The sequence below is a fragment of the Melopsittacus undulatus genome, chromosome 7 (assembly GCF_012275295.1).
Source record: "Melopsittacus undulatus isolate bMelUnd1 chromosome 7, bMelUnd1.mat.Z, whole genome shotgun sequence".
In the NCBI taxonomy this organism is placed as follows: Eukaryota; Metazoa; Chordata; class Aves; order Psittaciformes; family Psittaculidae; genus Melopsittacus; species Melopsittacus undulatus.
In genome coordinates, this window is record NC_047533.1 from 72,267,032 (window position 1) to 72,282,169 (window position 15,138).

Consider the following 15,138-nt stretch of genomic DNA (forward strand, 5'->3'; position numbering starts at 1 on the left):
CTCTTCAATGCTTTGGAGGTAAGGAAGGAATATGTGGAATATGTGGTCATGGAACTGATCATTATTGGCCTTTGTGGCTCACTATTGCTCATTCTTACAGACAAGGAGATGACACAGCAAGTGCAGGGTACAGTGAACGACCACAACAAATGGTTTTCTTCAAACAGCTTCAGGTGGTTTTAATCAAGGCCTGAGCCTTTAGTAATTCGTCCAAATAAGGGTCAGCTGTTTTCTAGCTGGACTGAGACAGCACCATAGTGTTTTGTGTCTAAATTGTGCTAAATGACGGTAGTTCCCCCAAAAAGGAGGCTCATCCTTGAGGTAAGGCAGTGACCACTGTCTCCATTGTCTGCTTGATAAACCTTTCTCAATGAAGAACTGAGGGAAGGACCAAAGGTTTTGATACAGCTCTGGTGTCCCAAACACAAGGAGGACATGGAGCTGCTTGAGCACGTCCAGGGGTCGGCAACGAGGATGCTCAGGGGCTGGAGCAGCTCCTGTGTGGAAACAGGCTGAGAACACTGGGGCTGTTCAGCCTGGAGAAGAGAACCTGTGTGGAGACCTCAGAGCAGCTTCCAGTGTCTGAAGGGAATTACAAAAAACCTGCAGGATCTCTTTGGACAAGGGCCTGTAGGGACAGAACAAGGGGAATGACTTGAACCTGCCCAAGAGAGGGGAGACTGAGCTGAGCTCTGAGGCAGAAGCTGTTCCCTGGGAGGGTGCTGAGGCGCTGGCACAGGGTGGCCAGAGCAGCTGTGGCTGCCCCATCCCTGGCAGTGCTCAAGGCCAGGTTGGACACAGGGGCTTGGAGCAGCTGCTCCATGGGAAGGGGTTGGGCTTGGAGCTGGAGGAGCTTTAAGCTCCTTCCAACCCAAACCAGGCTGGGATTCTATGATCCAGGCCCATGAAATTGTCCTTAAGACACAAAGATGCCAACACACTGACCCTCCAACTCACTGCCTTTGGGCATGGACCAGCTCTGTCGAGCAAGGCAGCTGTAGAAGTGAACTTTGTTCACAAAGAAGAAAGTTTCTTTCTTGTTCTCCCCTGCTAATTAATCTCTGAGGGCTTGTTCTGAAGAATGAGGTAAGTCACATGCAAGTGTTGTGAGAAGCTTTTGTGGTGATGAGGAAAGTTCCTTGGTAAAGCCCAGAAGGTCTTGTTAAAGCTGATGACTCCTGGAAGGGTGGTTGGTCCCCAAGGAGCACTTCTTGCTTTGGGCCAGTGAGCAGCATCACTTGTGATGGAAATAGCTGTGACTGCTTGTCTTGTGAAAGCCTGGATGTGGGGCCTGCTGGAAGGCTTTCTGTGCCCATACAAGCTTGGTCATACTCTCTCTTTAAAGAGACATCCTTGTCTTCATGACCTGTGCAGATAATGTGGTTCTTGCTAATGGGGTGCTTTGTCCCTTCCTGCTTTTGACCCCCTAATATAGAGAGGTGGGGAAGCTCATTGCATTTGTCCTTACCTTTGAACCTCCTCAATGACACCTCATACTTTAAACTTCTTGCCATTATTTGCCTTGGGATGGATTTGCTTGTGTCTGTTCAGCTGTGAGGCAAGCTCAAGTCCACTACATCCATCCTCCATGCCTGACTGGCTTTCAGAAATGTTGGTTTTCTAACATTATCAATGTGGATTGTAGAATAAGCATGGGAATGGGATCACCTGACTCAACATCTACAATTCCTTGTCTAGTTATGAGCTAGTCAAGTCCCTTCTAGAATGGATGGGAATAAAAGGATGTTTTATCACATCCTAGGGCAGTTGGGGAGGATGGATGTGGTCCAGAACAGGTCTGAACATCAGAAGGACTTGTACCATGGACCCTCTGTGCATGGTCTGTGCATCTCAGAATAGCTTTCTCTGGATTAAACTAATTGCAGTCAGGATCTGAAGGCCTCCTGGAGGTCAAACTGGATCAGCTGCCCCCCTCAAACCTGTTTTCAATTGGTTTGAATCCAAGAGATGGGACAAGAGGAAATGGCCTCGAGCTGCACCAGGGCAGGTTTAGATGGAGCTGAGGAACAATTCCTGCCCCACAGGGTGCTCAGCCATTGGAACAGGCTGCCCAGGCCAGGGCTGCAGGCACCGGCCCTGCAAGGGTTCACATCCCATGGAGACGAGGCCTCAGTGCCATGGGTTAGGGGTGGCCTTGGCAGGGCTGGGAATGGTTGGACTGGATGAGCTTGAAGGGCTTTTGCAGCCTGGTTGGTTCTAAGAGTCTGAAAGGAGCCCAGTTCATGCAGCCTGAGCCCAGGCTGTGATGGGGATGGGAACACAGTGAGGGGAGAAAGCTGAGTGTGTGTTTGTGTGTGTGTGTGTGTGTTCAACTTGCACTCTTGCAGCTCACTCTTTATCTGAACAAATCCTGGAGCTACAGAAACACCTTCACTGAGCACAGATGGAGACACAAAACTCGGATTTAATGACTCAGCTTTTAGATAAATTTGAAGAAGATGAAACTACTTCAGATCTCCCAATCCCTCCTCCCAGCAGTCTGAAAAACTTTATTTTAGTTTTCCTTTCAGTTGGACTAAGACTTTATAGAGGAAAAAACAAAAAAGATAATTGAAGGACTAAGAAGCCACTTTGTTGACATGTTTTCCTAAATGTGGTGGTGGAAACTATCACTTAAGTGGCAGGACAGGAGTCAGATGCAGTGAAATGTCCTAAGTCAGCTTTGGTTGCCCTCAGGTAGAAATGTGTTGCCATTTGTTCTGTCCTGAAGGGCCAAGGACATGGCCATGCACTTGACATGGACATCATGCAACCTTCAGAAGGGTTGGTTTGTTCTGGAGCAGCATCTGAAAGCTCAGAGGCAGACTCAGGGGCATCTCCAGTTGTTAATAGTCAATGTTGAGGCAGCTGAACTCAGTTCCAGATGCCTTTATGCTTCTTGACCCTGGTTCATCCAATTTGACCTGCTCTACCCATGCTCATGTGGATGTTTCATTGGGATAATAGTCTAGGACTATGGAATTATGTCTATGTGGAGCTGGTATCATTGTGAAGAAATAACTGGGACAGATCAGGAGCAGACACATAGAATCATGGAATAGTTGCTGTTGGAAAGGACCTTAAGATCATCCAGTTCCAACCCCCCTGCCATGGGCAGGGACACCTCACACTAAACCATGGCACCCAAGGCTTCATTTCCCAAAGCAGTGGTAAATGCTCCATTCCTGGCAGTGTTCAAGGCCAGGCTGGATGCAGGGGCTTGGAGCTAGCTGCTCTAATGGAAGGTGTCCCTGCCTGTGGCAGGCTTGGAGCTGGAGGAGCTTTAAGCTCTCTTTCAACCCAACCCATTCCATGATTCTATGACTGAAGAGACTCAGAATGCATGAAAGAATTACTGGGGTCATGTTCTTTTTGACTTGATGCCACCTGCAGTGACAGGGGTTGGAGCTGGAGGAGCTTTAAGGTCCCTTCCAACCCAACCCATTCCATGATTCTGTGGTTTCAGGGACAGAGAAAGGATGTGTGAAAGAGTTAATGGTGTCACATTCTTTTTGACTTGATGCCACCTGCAAGTTCTCCATGTGCTTGATCTTGCAGATGAGGGGAAATGTGAGATTTCTTATTGTGAATGTGCAATGTGGGAAATTCCAGTTAGAAACAGAGGGAGGGGAAAAACCGCACTGTAAAAGCAGTGAAGCACTGACATAGGGTTCAGGGAGGGTGTGAAACCTCTGTCCTTGGTTGTCCCCAAGGCTCAGCAGGAAAACAACCATGGTCTGGGTTAAATAATAACCAGGGAATTATAAGGTAGCTTTTGGAATTGGGTTCAGCAGTAGCTGTAGTCATTTTTCTCCTCCTTGATAGCTGGTGCAGTGCTGTGGTTTGACTTTCGGGCTGGGAACGGTTGCTGATAGCAAGTATGTTTTGAGTTACTGCTCAAGTGTTTGGTTTGTCCAAGGGCTTTCTGAGCTCATGCTCTGCCAGGGAGGAAGGAGAGACAGGACACCTGACCCAGGCTAGCCAAAGAGGTATTCCATACCATAGCACGTCATACCCAGGATGTAACCGAGAGTTACCCAGAAGGCCTGGAGCTCTGGGGGGATGGAGGAGGTATTGGTCGGTTCTTGGTCAGGCAGGGTGGGGTGAGTTATGGGTCGGTGGCTGGTGAGGTGTTGTATTCTCTTCAGTTGTTATTTGCTTTATTATTATTATTATTTGTAGTATTTGTAGCAGTAGTGATTTGTGTTATGCCTTAGTTATTAAACTGTTCTTATCTCAACCCGTGGGGGCTACATTCTTTGGTTTCTATTTTCTATCTCTCTGGGAGCTGGGGGAGGAAAGGGGGGGAGTGAGTGAACGAGCTGTGCGATTTGGGTTTAAACCATGATAGGAATAAAGCAGGATTCAGCTGATTGACCCTGGCTGCCTGCTAGTTGTGTGTTGTTAAGAAATGAGCAAACCACTTTGATCCTGGCTTGATTCTATCCCTCCATGGAGCTTTTAACTCCAACCCAGTTTATTGCATGTGTTTAGGATAGCCCTAAGGCTCAGCCATGGCTCCAGGTTTCACCATGGTCCTGGCAGAGGCTGCAGCTCTATGGGCTGAGGGAATGCTCACATTGGAGTATTTTGGGGTGTTTTATACATACAATGTGTGTCCATCACATAGAATCATAGAATCATAGAATATTTAGGATTGGAAAGGACCTCAAGATCATCTAGTTCCACCCCCCCTGCCATGGGCAGGGACACCTCACACTAAACCATATCACCCAAGGCTTCATCCAACCTGGTCTTGAAAACTGCCAGGGATGGAGCATTCACAGCGTCCCTGGGCAACCCATTCTAGTACCTCAGCTCTGAGCAGGAAGGCAAGAGGAGAGACATCAGGGCAGGCAATGCCATTGCTCCAGGCTGCCATGGGATGCCATGTATCAGGTGTGAAGGTTGCTCAGCAGAACCATAGCTTCCGTGCTCTGTTGTGGTCAGGCTGCCATGCAGATCATGGCTTTTATTGCGCTTAACAGGGAACTGGAAACCTAAGTTATGGATCAGGGGACAGGGGTTCCTTCTTAGTACCTGCCCGTTGGTGCAGATTCCTCACTACTAGGCCTTAAAATGCTTTCAAAGCGCCTTCATTCACAACAGAAGTCACCCAGGTACCATATTTAAATTGAGTTATTTACTGTCTGAAATAAAGTGAATAGAGATGGAAATCATTTAATGAGTTTTCAGAATCAAAACTTATATAGACTTAATCCACAGTGTGCACATTATTTGTGGTTCTCTCCATTTATCTTGCTAAAATTGTTGGTGTGTTTTTCTTATGGCCCTTCACATAAAGTCTAAAAATGGAGTTTGGTTTGTTGGAACAGTAGAATTCACTCTCTGTTTATTCTGATTTGCCGAGACAAAGGAAAGCAACACACAGCAAAGCCCATACCTTGAGTCAGGGCAGTTTTAAAGCTCTTGCAATGCTCTTATTTGTATATTCAGTTGGTGATATCAAGTAAGCCATCATGTAAGTTCAGGTGCAGAACACTCTCAACATGTTGTCGTCCATCTAAGGCACTTCACAAACAGCTGAGCAGCTCCCCCACATCTCCATTCTGTCTGGCCCTATTTTTCGAGAATTCAAGATCATTTCATTTTCAAGAGTCTCCTCAAAGCCTCCTTCACCTCCTTATTCCTCAGGCTGTAGATCAAGGGGTTCAGCATGGGAGTCACCATGGTGTAGAGCACCACAGCCCATTTATCTGCTCCTCTTGAGCTGTCTGAGGTGGGGTTTAAGTACGTGAAGCAGGATGACCCATAGAAGATGCTGACAGTGGTGAGGTGGGAGGTGCAGGTGGAGAAGGCTTTGCGCTTGCCCTCAGCTGAATTGATGCTCAGGATGGTGGGGATGATGGCCACATAGGAGATCAGGACAACCAGGCTGCTGGACACACCAAGGAGAGATGCTGCAGTGGTCAGGATGATGTGGCTGAGGGTGGTGTTGAAGGTGGAGAGGGAGATGAGAGGGGAAATGTCACAGAAGAAGAGGTTGATGGTGCTGGAGTTGCAGAAGGACAGGGTGGACATGCTGATGGTCTGTCCCACACCATTGGTCAGCCCCATGAGGTAGGAGCCAGTCACCAGCTGGAAACAACACTTTGGGGACATGACAAGGGGGTAGAGCAGGGGATGGCAAATGGCCACATAACGGTCATAGGCCATTGCAGCCAGCAGGTAGTACTCAGTCATCCCAAAGACATCAAAGAGGAAGACCTGAGCCACACACCCAGCATAAGCAATGCTCTTCTTCTCCAACATCAAGTCAACCAACACCTTGGGGGTGATGATGGTGGAAGAACAGAGGTCTACAAAGGCCAGGTTGCCCAGGAAATAATACATGGGGGAGTGGAGGTGGGGGCTGGCCCTGATCAAGATGATGATGCCCAGGTTGCCCACGATGGTGACAAGGTAGGTGAGCAGGAAGAGCAGGAACAAGTTGCCCTGAGTCACCGGTTCCTCTGTGAACCCCACCAGGCTGAACTGGGTCACTTGGGTGCAGTTGCTTTGTGCCATGGGCTGGATGGTGCTTTGTGTGTGAGCTGCTGGCTGGAGGTTTCTTGTCCAGCAGGCAGGGATGTGCCAGGTGCAAAAGCCTCTGTGTGCTGGGAGCTGCTCAGAGACAGTCCTGCAGGATGTAAAGGGAGAGTTGAGGCACAGATCAATGAGGAACAGGTTGGGGAAAGTCCTGTCCCAGCACAGGGAGAACAAAGGGGTGCTCAAGCACTTCAACACCATGGCACAAGGTGGTGCCTGCTCCTCTGGCTCACCTGCAGATGCTGAGCAATGAGCCCTGTGGAAAGCAGTGGGGAGGTTGCACACCCGAGCAGCTTTACCTTAGTGCTGCACTTCATTGCCTGCGTTAGTGCTGAGCCTGGGGCTTGCAGACCATACGGCTCCACCTGGAACACAGAGAAACGTGGTGCTTTCACAGTGCACAGTTGATCCTTCATGCTTTTGAGGGCATTTCCCACCCACCTGCTTCTTCCTTCTCTGCTTGGGCTTCTTCGTTACTGGAATGGATTCCTGAGGTATAGAAAGTGCAGGTTAGCCACAGCCTGCTCTAGTGGATGGAGGGGGTGGGAACTGACTGAGCTTTAAGGTCCCTTCCAATCCAAGTTATGATCTTATGCAAGTTTACACAGAGGTTTGTATTGGTTTCCCCTCCCTCCTGTGTGTTCTCCATGAGGCTGATCTCCAAACCTGCCTTCTCAGCAGCTGCATGGGGAGGACACAGCACAAGCAGCTCCCTGGGAAGCCCAGAGCATCCTCAAGAAGCCCAGGAGCCTGCAGGAGGGCAGGAGATGAAGACAGGAGCTGCTGCTTGTTGCCAAGAGAGAAGCACAGCAGAATGATGGGCTGAAAGATGCTGCCCCTCACTTACATCTCAGCTCTGTCTCTGCTGCCCTCCTGATGCTCTCGCAGATGGATGTGAAGATGAAGGTGGCTGGAGCTGTGCAGGGAGCCTGGCAATGAACCAGCATCAGCAAACCCCCTTCCTATTTGATGGGATGTGGGGATGTGGGGACTGTGAATGTCTTTGTGCCCCAGGAGGTGACAAAGCCCACAGCAGGTCATTATCTCTTCTCTGTGCTGATTAGTGTGGGGATGAAGTGTACCCAGAGGAGATGACCTCAGCTTGAGCAAGCAACAGGGCTTTGGGCTCCCTTAGAGCAAACCACACAACAACCCCACCTTTCACATCCACTTTTGGAGCATTTCTGAGGCAGTTACAGCTGCACAAGGGCCATGGTTGGCATTATCATGGCAGGGAGGTGATGGGAACCTTGCTGATGGGAGCTGGTACCAGGGTCCATTAGTAATCCCAGCACCACAGGCAGGAGTGAGTTTACAGGAAGGTGGTAACAAGGGGCAATGGTGAGAATAGAAATGGTTGCAGGAACTCTTCTTTGCATGGCTGAAATCCTCTTTAAGTAGCATTGGAAAAGCCAGTTTAAAAAGTTATGGGAATAATCAGTGGTGAATTAGGTAGACAGTCACTTGCCAGCACTGCCTCCACTCAGTGTGGAAGAAGGGGAAAGACATGTCCCCAAATCCACATATTTACAGCAAATTGTTCCTGGAGTTTATTAGTGCCCCTGGAGATGAAGAGAATGATGCTTCCTGTGGATTTTGGTTGTTGTCAGGCAAAGGGTGTGAAATCAACTCTGAAAGGCATTGGGGTGCTTGCGCATCTGAGAGACATGGAGTGGATGAGCCATGCCTGAGCACAGCTGCACAGCCGCAATGATGGGCATCTCATAGGATGCTTCTGACATACTTGTGGACTATGCAAGGAATTTAGTCTGACCTTGTGAACAGAATGAGAATGGGTTTTAGGGACATTTCAGATCTTGCAAAGGGTCCCCAAATGCAACATGAAGCACAAGTGACTCCATCTCTGGAGCTGCTGTTTTCCCTCTGTGCACACTTGAGAGCCCAGTTTTCCATCCCCAGTGGGATTATCCACATGCAGTGCCTGGATGTCCAGCACCTGAGCTGGTGACTCTGGGCTTCCACTGTAGTCAGGGGTGAGAAATGGGCATTTCCAGGCAATGATGAGTTGTGCCAGGCTGAACTAATAGGCCTTTATCCCCCTGAGCAGCCTCAGCTGGGGCTCCATCCCCACCCTCTGCCCAATTGCCCCCATCTCTATTTAAGCTCACTCCAGGGAGGTTGGGTTTTATCAGAGGCATTGTGGTTTCCAGTTTAGAAGGAGTTGTGCACACTTAGGAAATTCTTTGATGGTGACTAGGTCTCCTAATGGGTTTCCCTGGCCATTGCTGGACCTGATGCTGACCAGGGGATTTACTTCATCTGGGTCTTGTTTTTACTCTTGGACCTGCCTCCTCATCATCAGAGTTGCTGATGCTCTGGAGTCTTGGCTGAACTTGGCCCAGGTCTCTGTTCCTGCCATATTTCTGTAGTTCAGGTACTGTGGGATGGTCCCTGCTCACTGTGGTGTCCCCTTTGGCTCTGTTTAAAGAGATGAACGATACAAACCCTGTGGCAGTCCCCAGGCTCCTGCAGAGCAGAGCTATCATCCTCTGCACCCAACAGTGCTCACTGCTCTGACTGTCCCTCTCTATTTGGAACATGTTCCTGCATGGGCAGAATAGGAGCTAGTGTTCTCCGTGAGGGCAATAGGGTAAAGAACTGAACATTATATACAAGTGTCATTCTCTGGTCCATAGTGACTTGTCCTTTTCCAAGTGTAATATTAGACTTTGATTGAGATGAAATCTGGTATATATTTGGTGTGTGCATTTTGTGTCTCCAGCAGGAGTTTCTGCATTGTGTAGACCCTTTCCCCTGCAATGACTGAAGCAGAATCATGCAATGATGCTCTCAGTATAAAACGTATTTCCAAAACCTGAGGCCTGTTTCTTTTATTGCTGGAACTGACAATTGTGCCTCCCCTGGACAGTTCCCTGGTTTGGATCCATCACACACAAGACTATGGCAATCCAGGCCTCCCTTAGGAATGTAGCACCAAGTGTGGGTAAACCTTTAAGCATTTCAGGTGTCTCTGCTTTGGAAACTTCCTGAATCCCAAGAGGAGATAAGGACAGCAGAGTGGGGTAATTCATCAACCAGGGATGAGCCCTACACATCACACTGCTCATCTAGGCTCCCTTTCCCACAAAAGATTGGATCAGATGATCCTTTGAGGTCCAACTTGGGATTCCTGTGGCTCTGTGATTCTATACATATAATCTAAACCAAGATATCCATGTAACAAGAAGTAGGAAAACATGTTATGGTGAATCTTTTCAAGGAAATTGTCTAATATCAAAGGTCCTCTTAAGTTCTTCAGCATTTAATTACATTTCTTCTTGTCTCCATCATTGGCCACAGGTAGAAACCACATTTCCCTGAGACCTAAGGCAACATCTCCTCTCTTGCTGTGCTTTGCCAGAGCACACAAAAGAGACTGTTCACCATCCATATACTTTCTCAATATAAGTTAATTCCCACTCAAACAGGCAAAGGAAAGTTATCCCACACCAGTGTGTGTTGGCTTCTTTGAGACCCATACAGCTCTCAGTTACCAGCAATTCTGTGCTCAAGATGGTCTTTCATCTACGGAAATGAGCCACAGGCTTCATTTGTCAATGAAATACATCATTTTCCTTCTGTGCTTCTTCATGCCCAGCTCATGCTAAAGGGATATGGGTGCTTATCTCCAGCTGGAATTCCATGTATCTCTCCATGTAAGCATAAGGCACTTAGGATGAATAGGAAAACCCTTATGTGCTCCAATTGCACTTACCACTGGGTGGTGTTAGCACAGTTCAGCCTGTATTATTAATTATATTATTATTAATGTAACATAATTATATGCATTAACCATCCTGACATTAGTTACAATTAAATAATTAAGTCAACAATTTCTTCCTTGAGCTGAAACCCAGTCTGAACCTGCAGCCTGGGGAGGGATTCCCCTTGATATTCAAAGGAGCAGCTTGAGACCTTGATTCCCACCAACTTCTGCTCTTTGAAAGGCACAAACAAATGCAATGAATCTTTTGAAGCCTTTTCTCTGACTCTTTCTCAGCCAGCAAATGTAAAACTGCACTTCCTGTTCCCTCCCACCCCAGCAGCTTTAATAAAGAGCTCACAGGTAAGAGTGAGGAATTTTATTGGAGCTGAGGGACAAGGTCAAGAATCTTGCAAGAGAAAGACATGTTTATGAATGACAAAAGTTGTAACTCAATGAAGCTGATTGGTGTTTCCTGTGAGGAAAAGAGGCCTGGGATAATTCAGGGAAATTTCTTCATACAAGGTGGTGACTGTGAAGTTAATTGAAGGTTGAGGTTCCTTTCCTCTTGATATCCATCTAAGAAAGAAAGAAGTGATTTGTGGGGCTATTTCACATTCAATAATGTCAGTGACTTTTGTGCATGAACTGTGGAAGAAACTACATAGAATCATGAGGATTAGTGGAAAATCCCATTGCTTCAGTGCCTCATAGGCTGTCTGACATTGCATGAAATCTTCATGTCCTTAATGATAAAACTCTTCTATGTTGCCAGTGGTTGAAAAACCTGCTCTTGCAGTCCACAAGAGCCCCCTTCACCTCCTTGTTCCTCAGGCTGTAGATGAATGGGTTGAGCATGGGAGTGACCACGGCGTAGAAGATGGAGGCCACCTTATCCAGGCTCCTGTGACTAGAAGAAGGTTGTAGGTACATGAAGAATGCTGGCCCAAAGAATAAGGAAACTGCCATCAAATGGGAGGCACAGGTGTGGAAGGCTCTGGTCCTGCTCTGTGCTGAGCACATCCTCAGCACTGTGCAGATGATAGAGATGTAGGAGAGCAAAATGAACATGCTCGTGCCCACCACATTGATGGTGACAAAGGCAAAGATGACCATCTCACTGCTGTGGGTGTCAGAGCACACGAGCTTTAGAACAGGGACAACATCACAGAAGAAGTGGTCAATGCGGTTGGGACCACAGAAGGAACCTCCAAACACACACCATGTGTAGATGATGGCACTGAGGAAGGCGAATAGGTAGGATGATGCTACCAGCTGCCAGCAGACACGGCTGGAGATGATGGTCACATAGAGCAGGGGCTGGCAGATGGCAACGTGCCGGTCATAGGCCATCGTGGCCAGCAGGTAACACTCACTAATAGCAAAGAAAGCAAAGATGAGGTACTGCATCATGCAGGCAGTGAAAGAAATGGTTTTGTCCTCTGATAAGAGGTCTGCCAGCATCCTGGGGGAGATGACTGTGGAATAGCAGATGTCAGTGAAGGCAAAATGGGTGAGGAAGAAGTACATGGGGGTGTGAAGGCTGGGAGACACCCGAACCAATGAGATAATGCCAACGTTCCCCACCAGAGTGACAATGTAAATCAACAGAAACAACACGAACAGAGGGGTCTGTGCATGAGGGCTGTCTGTAATTCCTAACAGGATGAATTTAATCTGGGTTTGATTTCCTCCCATCACCTGGTGTTACCTGCTGAGGCAAAAGGAAGAGAAACAGAACACTTTTAAAAAGTTGACATTCACTTTTGGACCATATATAACAACTATCAGTCACTATTTTAACTTCCACATTTTGCATAAATTCACATATTCTGCTATAGATTTAACCCCAAACTATATGTTTTTTGGTTTTCAGTGAAGGTATTTGAAAAGAACGGGAAGCACAGTGAAGCAACAAATGGTGTCTGTGGTTTTCTATGCTGGAACACTGAAAACGATGGATTTATTTAGGCACTTTTGGACCATAGTTTAATCCAAACATTGTCCAGTTTAACAGTCAAATTACTGTATATTCTACTGTATTTTCTAACCCAAATTACATATATTTTGTGTCATACAGTTGAGGTATCTTGAAAAGAACAAGGAGCACATTCAAGGAACAAATGGCATTTTCAGTGCTAGGACCCTTAAAACTATCAATTCATTCAAGCACATGTGTTTTCAGATTAAAGAAAAGAATCAGATCTTTCTTCACTTTCACTTTTCAGTTTTCAGAGCTAATTTGTTCAGAAGACACCTGAAAACCTCATAGTAACACATGTAAACCAGGGGGATAGAAAGTCCCAGTCCCAGTGAAATCCAGCTTACACATGAATGAACTGCACCCATTTTCACTTGGCTTTTAGTTATCATTCCAATCAACAAACCACATTTATCAAACTGTTTGAGATCATTCCTAACAGATAACATTCTCATGATTTATAGTTTTCTGAGCTCCAGCACATTGAAGCATCCTAAATCTATGAGCATTCAGCTGCTTGCATTAAAAAGGAGTTGATGTTACAATGTGCTGATTTGTTAGTGACTACATTCTGCTGACAATCTGGAATGTTGCATTTCTTTAGAACAAAATAAGATTCATCCTCATTGAACTCTTGAGTAATTCAGTGCATCTTGCGTTAGCTGCCTATGGGAAAGAAAACAACCTGCAGAAACAATTGCTTCCTTTTCTTATAAAGAAAACCCACACAGGTAAGGCTGATTTCTGATGCAGCGTTACTAAAGGGGTAAAAAGGACCTAAAGAAGCAAGCCCATTACCTCAATGCAGGTGAGGCTCTGCTTTGTCTTGATGTTACCTCTTGTGCCTTCTCTCTGCCACAGAGTGATGGGAGTCAAGGGTTTATCCCCAGTGCAGCAGAGAACATCCAGGTGCCAGCATCAGCTCTGTTCAGCTCCTGATGTGAAGAGAGGTGAGCTCCTGCCAGACTGCAAGAGCCCAGCTTGTGGTGCTGGGGCTGTAAATACAGTTGCATGTGCTCTCCTGGGAGGAAGCCTCCAGGGCTGCTCATGCTTTAGCAGAGGAAAACAAAGAGAAGCAAAAGCAAAGGGTGTGAAATCACCTCTGAAAGGCATTGTGGTGCTTGGGCATCTGAGAGACATGGCATGGATGAGCCATGCCTGAGCACAGCTGCACAGCAGCAGTGATGAGGGCTCATAGGATGCTTCGGACATACTTGTGGACCATGCAAAGGTTTTGGTCTGAACAGACTGACACAATGAGAATGGGTTGAGAGACATTCCAGATCTTGCACACAGTCCTCAAAAGGGACATGAAGCACAAGTGACTCCTTCTCTGGAGCTGCTCTTTTCCCTCTGTGCACACTTGACAGTCCAGTTTTCCATCCCCACTAGGGTTATCCACATGCAGTGCCTGGATGTCCAAGAGCTGAGCTGGTGACTCTGGGCTTCCACTGTATTGAAGGGTGAGAAATGGGCAGTTTGAGGCATTGATGAATTGTCCCAGGCCGTTATCCCCCTGAGCAGCCTCAGCTGGTGCTCCATCCTCACCCTCTGCCCATTTTCCCAACATCTCTATTTAAGCTCAGGCCAAGGTGGTTGGACTAGAATTGAGGATTTCTGGTTTAGCAGGAGGTGTGCACACCTATGAAATCCTTTGATGATCCTTAGACCTAGGTTTGCTCATGGACTTTCCTGGCAAATGCTGGACTTAAACTTGACCAGGGGATTGATTTGATCTGTTTTGGCTTGGTTGTGGACCTGTCTTGTAATCCCCAACTTGCTTGTCTTGGCTGCACTTGGCCCAGGTCTCTGTTCCTGCCCTACTTCTCTTGCTCAGGTACTGTGTTATGGTCCCTGCACACCGTGGTGCTCTCCTTCTGTTCAGTTTAGATAGGTTAGGGAGATAAACCCCTGTGGTACTCTCCAGCCTCCTGCAGGATAGAATCTATCAACCTCTGCACCCAACAGCCCAGCCAGTGCTCACTGTTCTGCCAGTCCCTCTCCATCCAGACCATATCCATGAATGGGCAAAATAGGAGAGAGTCTATTCAGTGAGAGAATTAGAGTAATCACTTGAACTTTATGCTCAAGTGTTATTCTCTGGTCATTAGTATCACCTCCATTTCCTAAATGTAATTGTAGAATGTTTTTGAATAGGTGGGTGTCCTGGTTTGAGCAGTAGTAGTCATTTATCTCCTCCTTGGTAGCTGGTGCAGTACTGTGGTTTGACTTTTGGGCTGGGAACGGTTGCTGATAGCAAGTATGTTTTGAGTTACTGCTCCTATGTTTGGTTTGTCCAAGGCCTTTTCTGAGCCTCATGCTCTGCCAGGGAGGAAGCAGAGACAGGACACCTGACCCAGGCTAGCCAAAGAGGTATTCCATACCACAGCACGTCATGGCCAGGATGTAACCGGGAGAGACCCGGAAGGGCTGGAGCTCTGGGGGGATGGAGGAGGTATCAGTCGGTGCTCAGTCAGGCAGGGTGGGGTGAGTTATGGGTTGGTGGCTGGTGAGGTGTTGTATTCTCTTCACTTGTTATTGGCTTTATCATTATTATTTGTAGTAGTAATGGCAGTAGTGATTTGTGTTGTGCCTTAGCTATTAAACTGTGCTTATCTCAACCTGTGGTAGCTACATTCTTTGGATTCTCCTTCCTAATCTCCGGGAGCTGGGGGAGAAAGGGGGGGAGTGAGTGAACAAGGTGTTTGTGGACTTGGTTTAAAGCACAACAGTGTGTAACACTGTGGTCTGGTAATGGGTTTCCAGTCTTAGTAAAAACTCATAAAGCTCTCCAGCTTGAATGTTTCTGTAGTTACAGGGTGCTGAGATGTCATTACTAAGAGATGCTCTTTGCCAATAACCTCACAGCAATTTCTGATTTCAG

The 15,138-nt window shown here is 47.2% G+C and overlaps 2 protein-coding genes across 2 annotated transcripts; both read right to left on the reverse strand.

Moving 5' to 3' along the window:
• Positions 1 to 5,601: 5,601 nt before the first annotated feature.
• LOC117436474 (olfactory receptor 5G3-like) lies at positions 5,602 to 6,528 on the reverse strand. The gene has a single exon (XM_034064595.1). It carries the CDS (start codon positions 6,526 to 6,528, stop codon positions 5,602 to 5,604), a length of 927 nt encoding a protein of 308 aa, XP_033920486.1.
• A 4,483-nt stretch (positions 6,529 to 11,011) lies between these two features.
• Positions 11,012 to 11,971, reverse strand: LOC117436428 (olfactory receptor 1038-like). The gene has a single exon (XM_034064480.1). The coding sequence runs from the start codon at positions 11,969 to 11,971 to the stop codon at positions 11,012 to 11,014; it is 960 nt and encodes a 319-aa protein (XP_033920371.1).
• Positions 11,972 to 15,138: the final 3,167 nt, after the last annotated feature.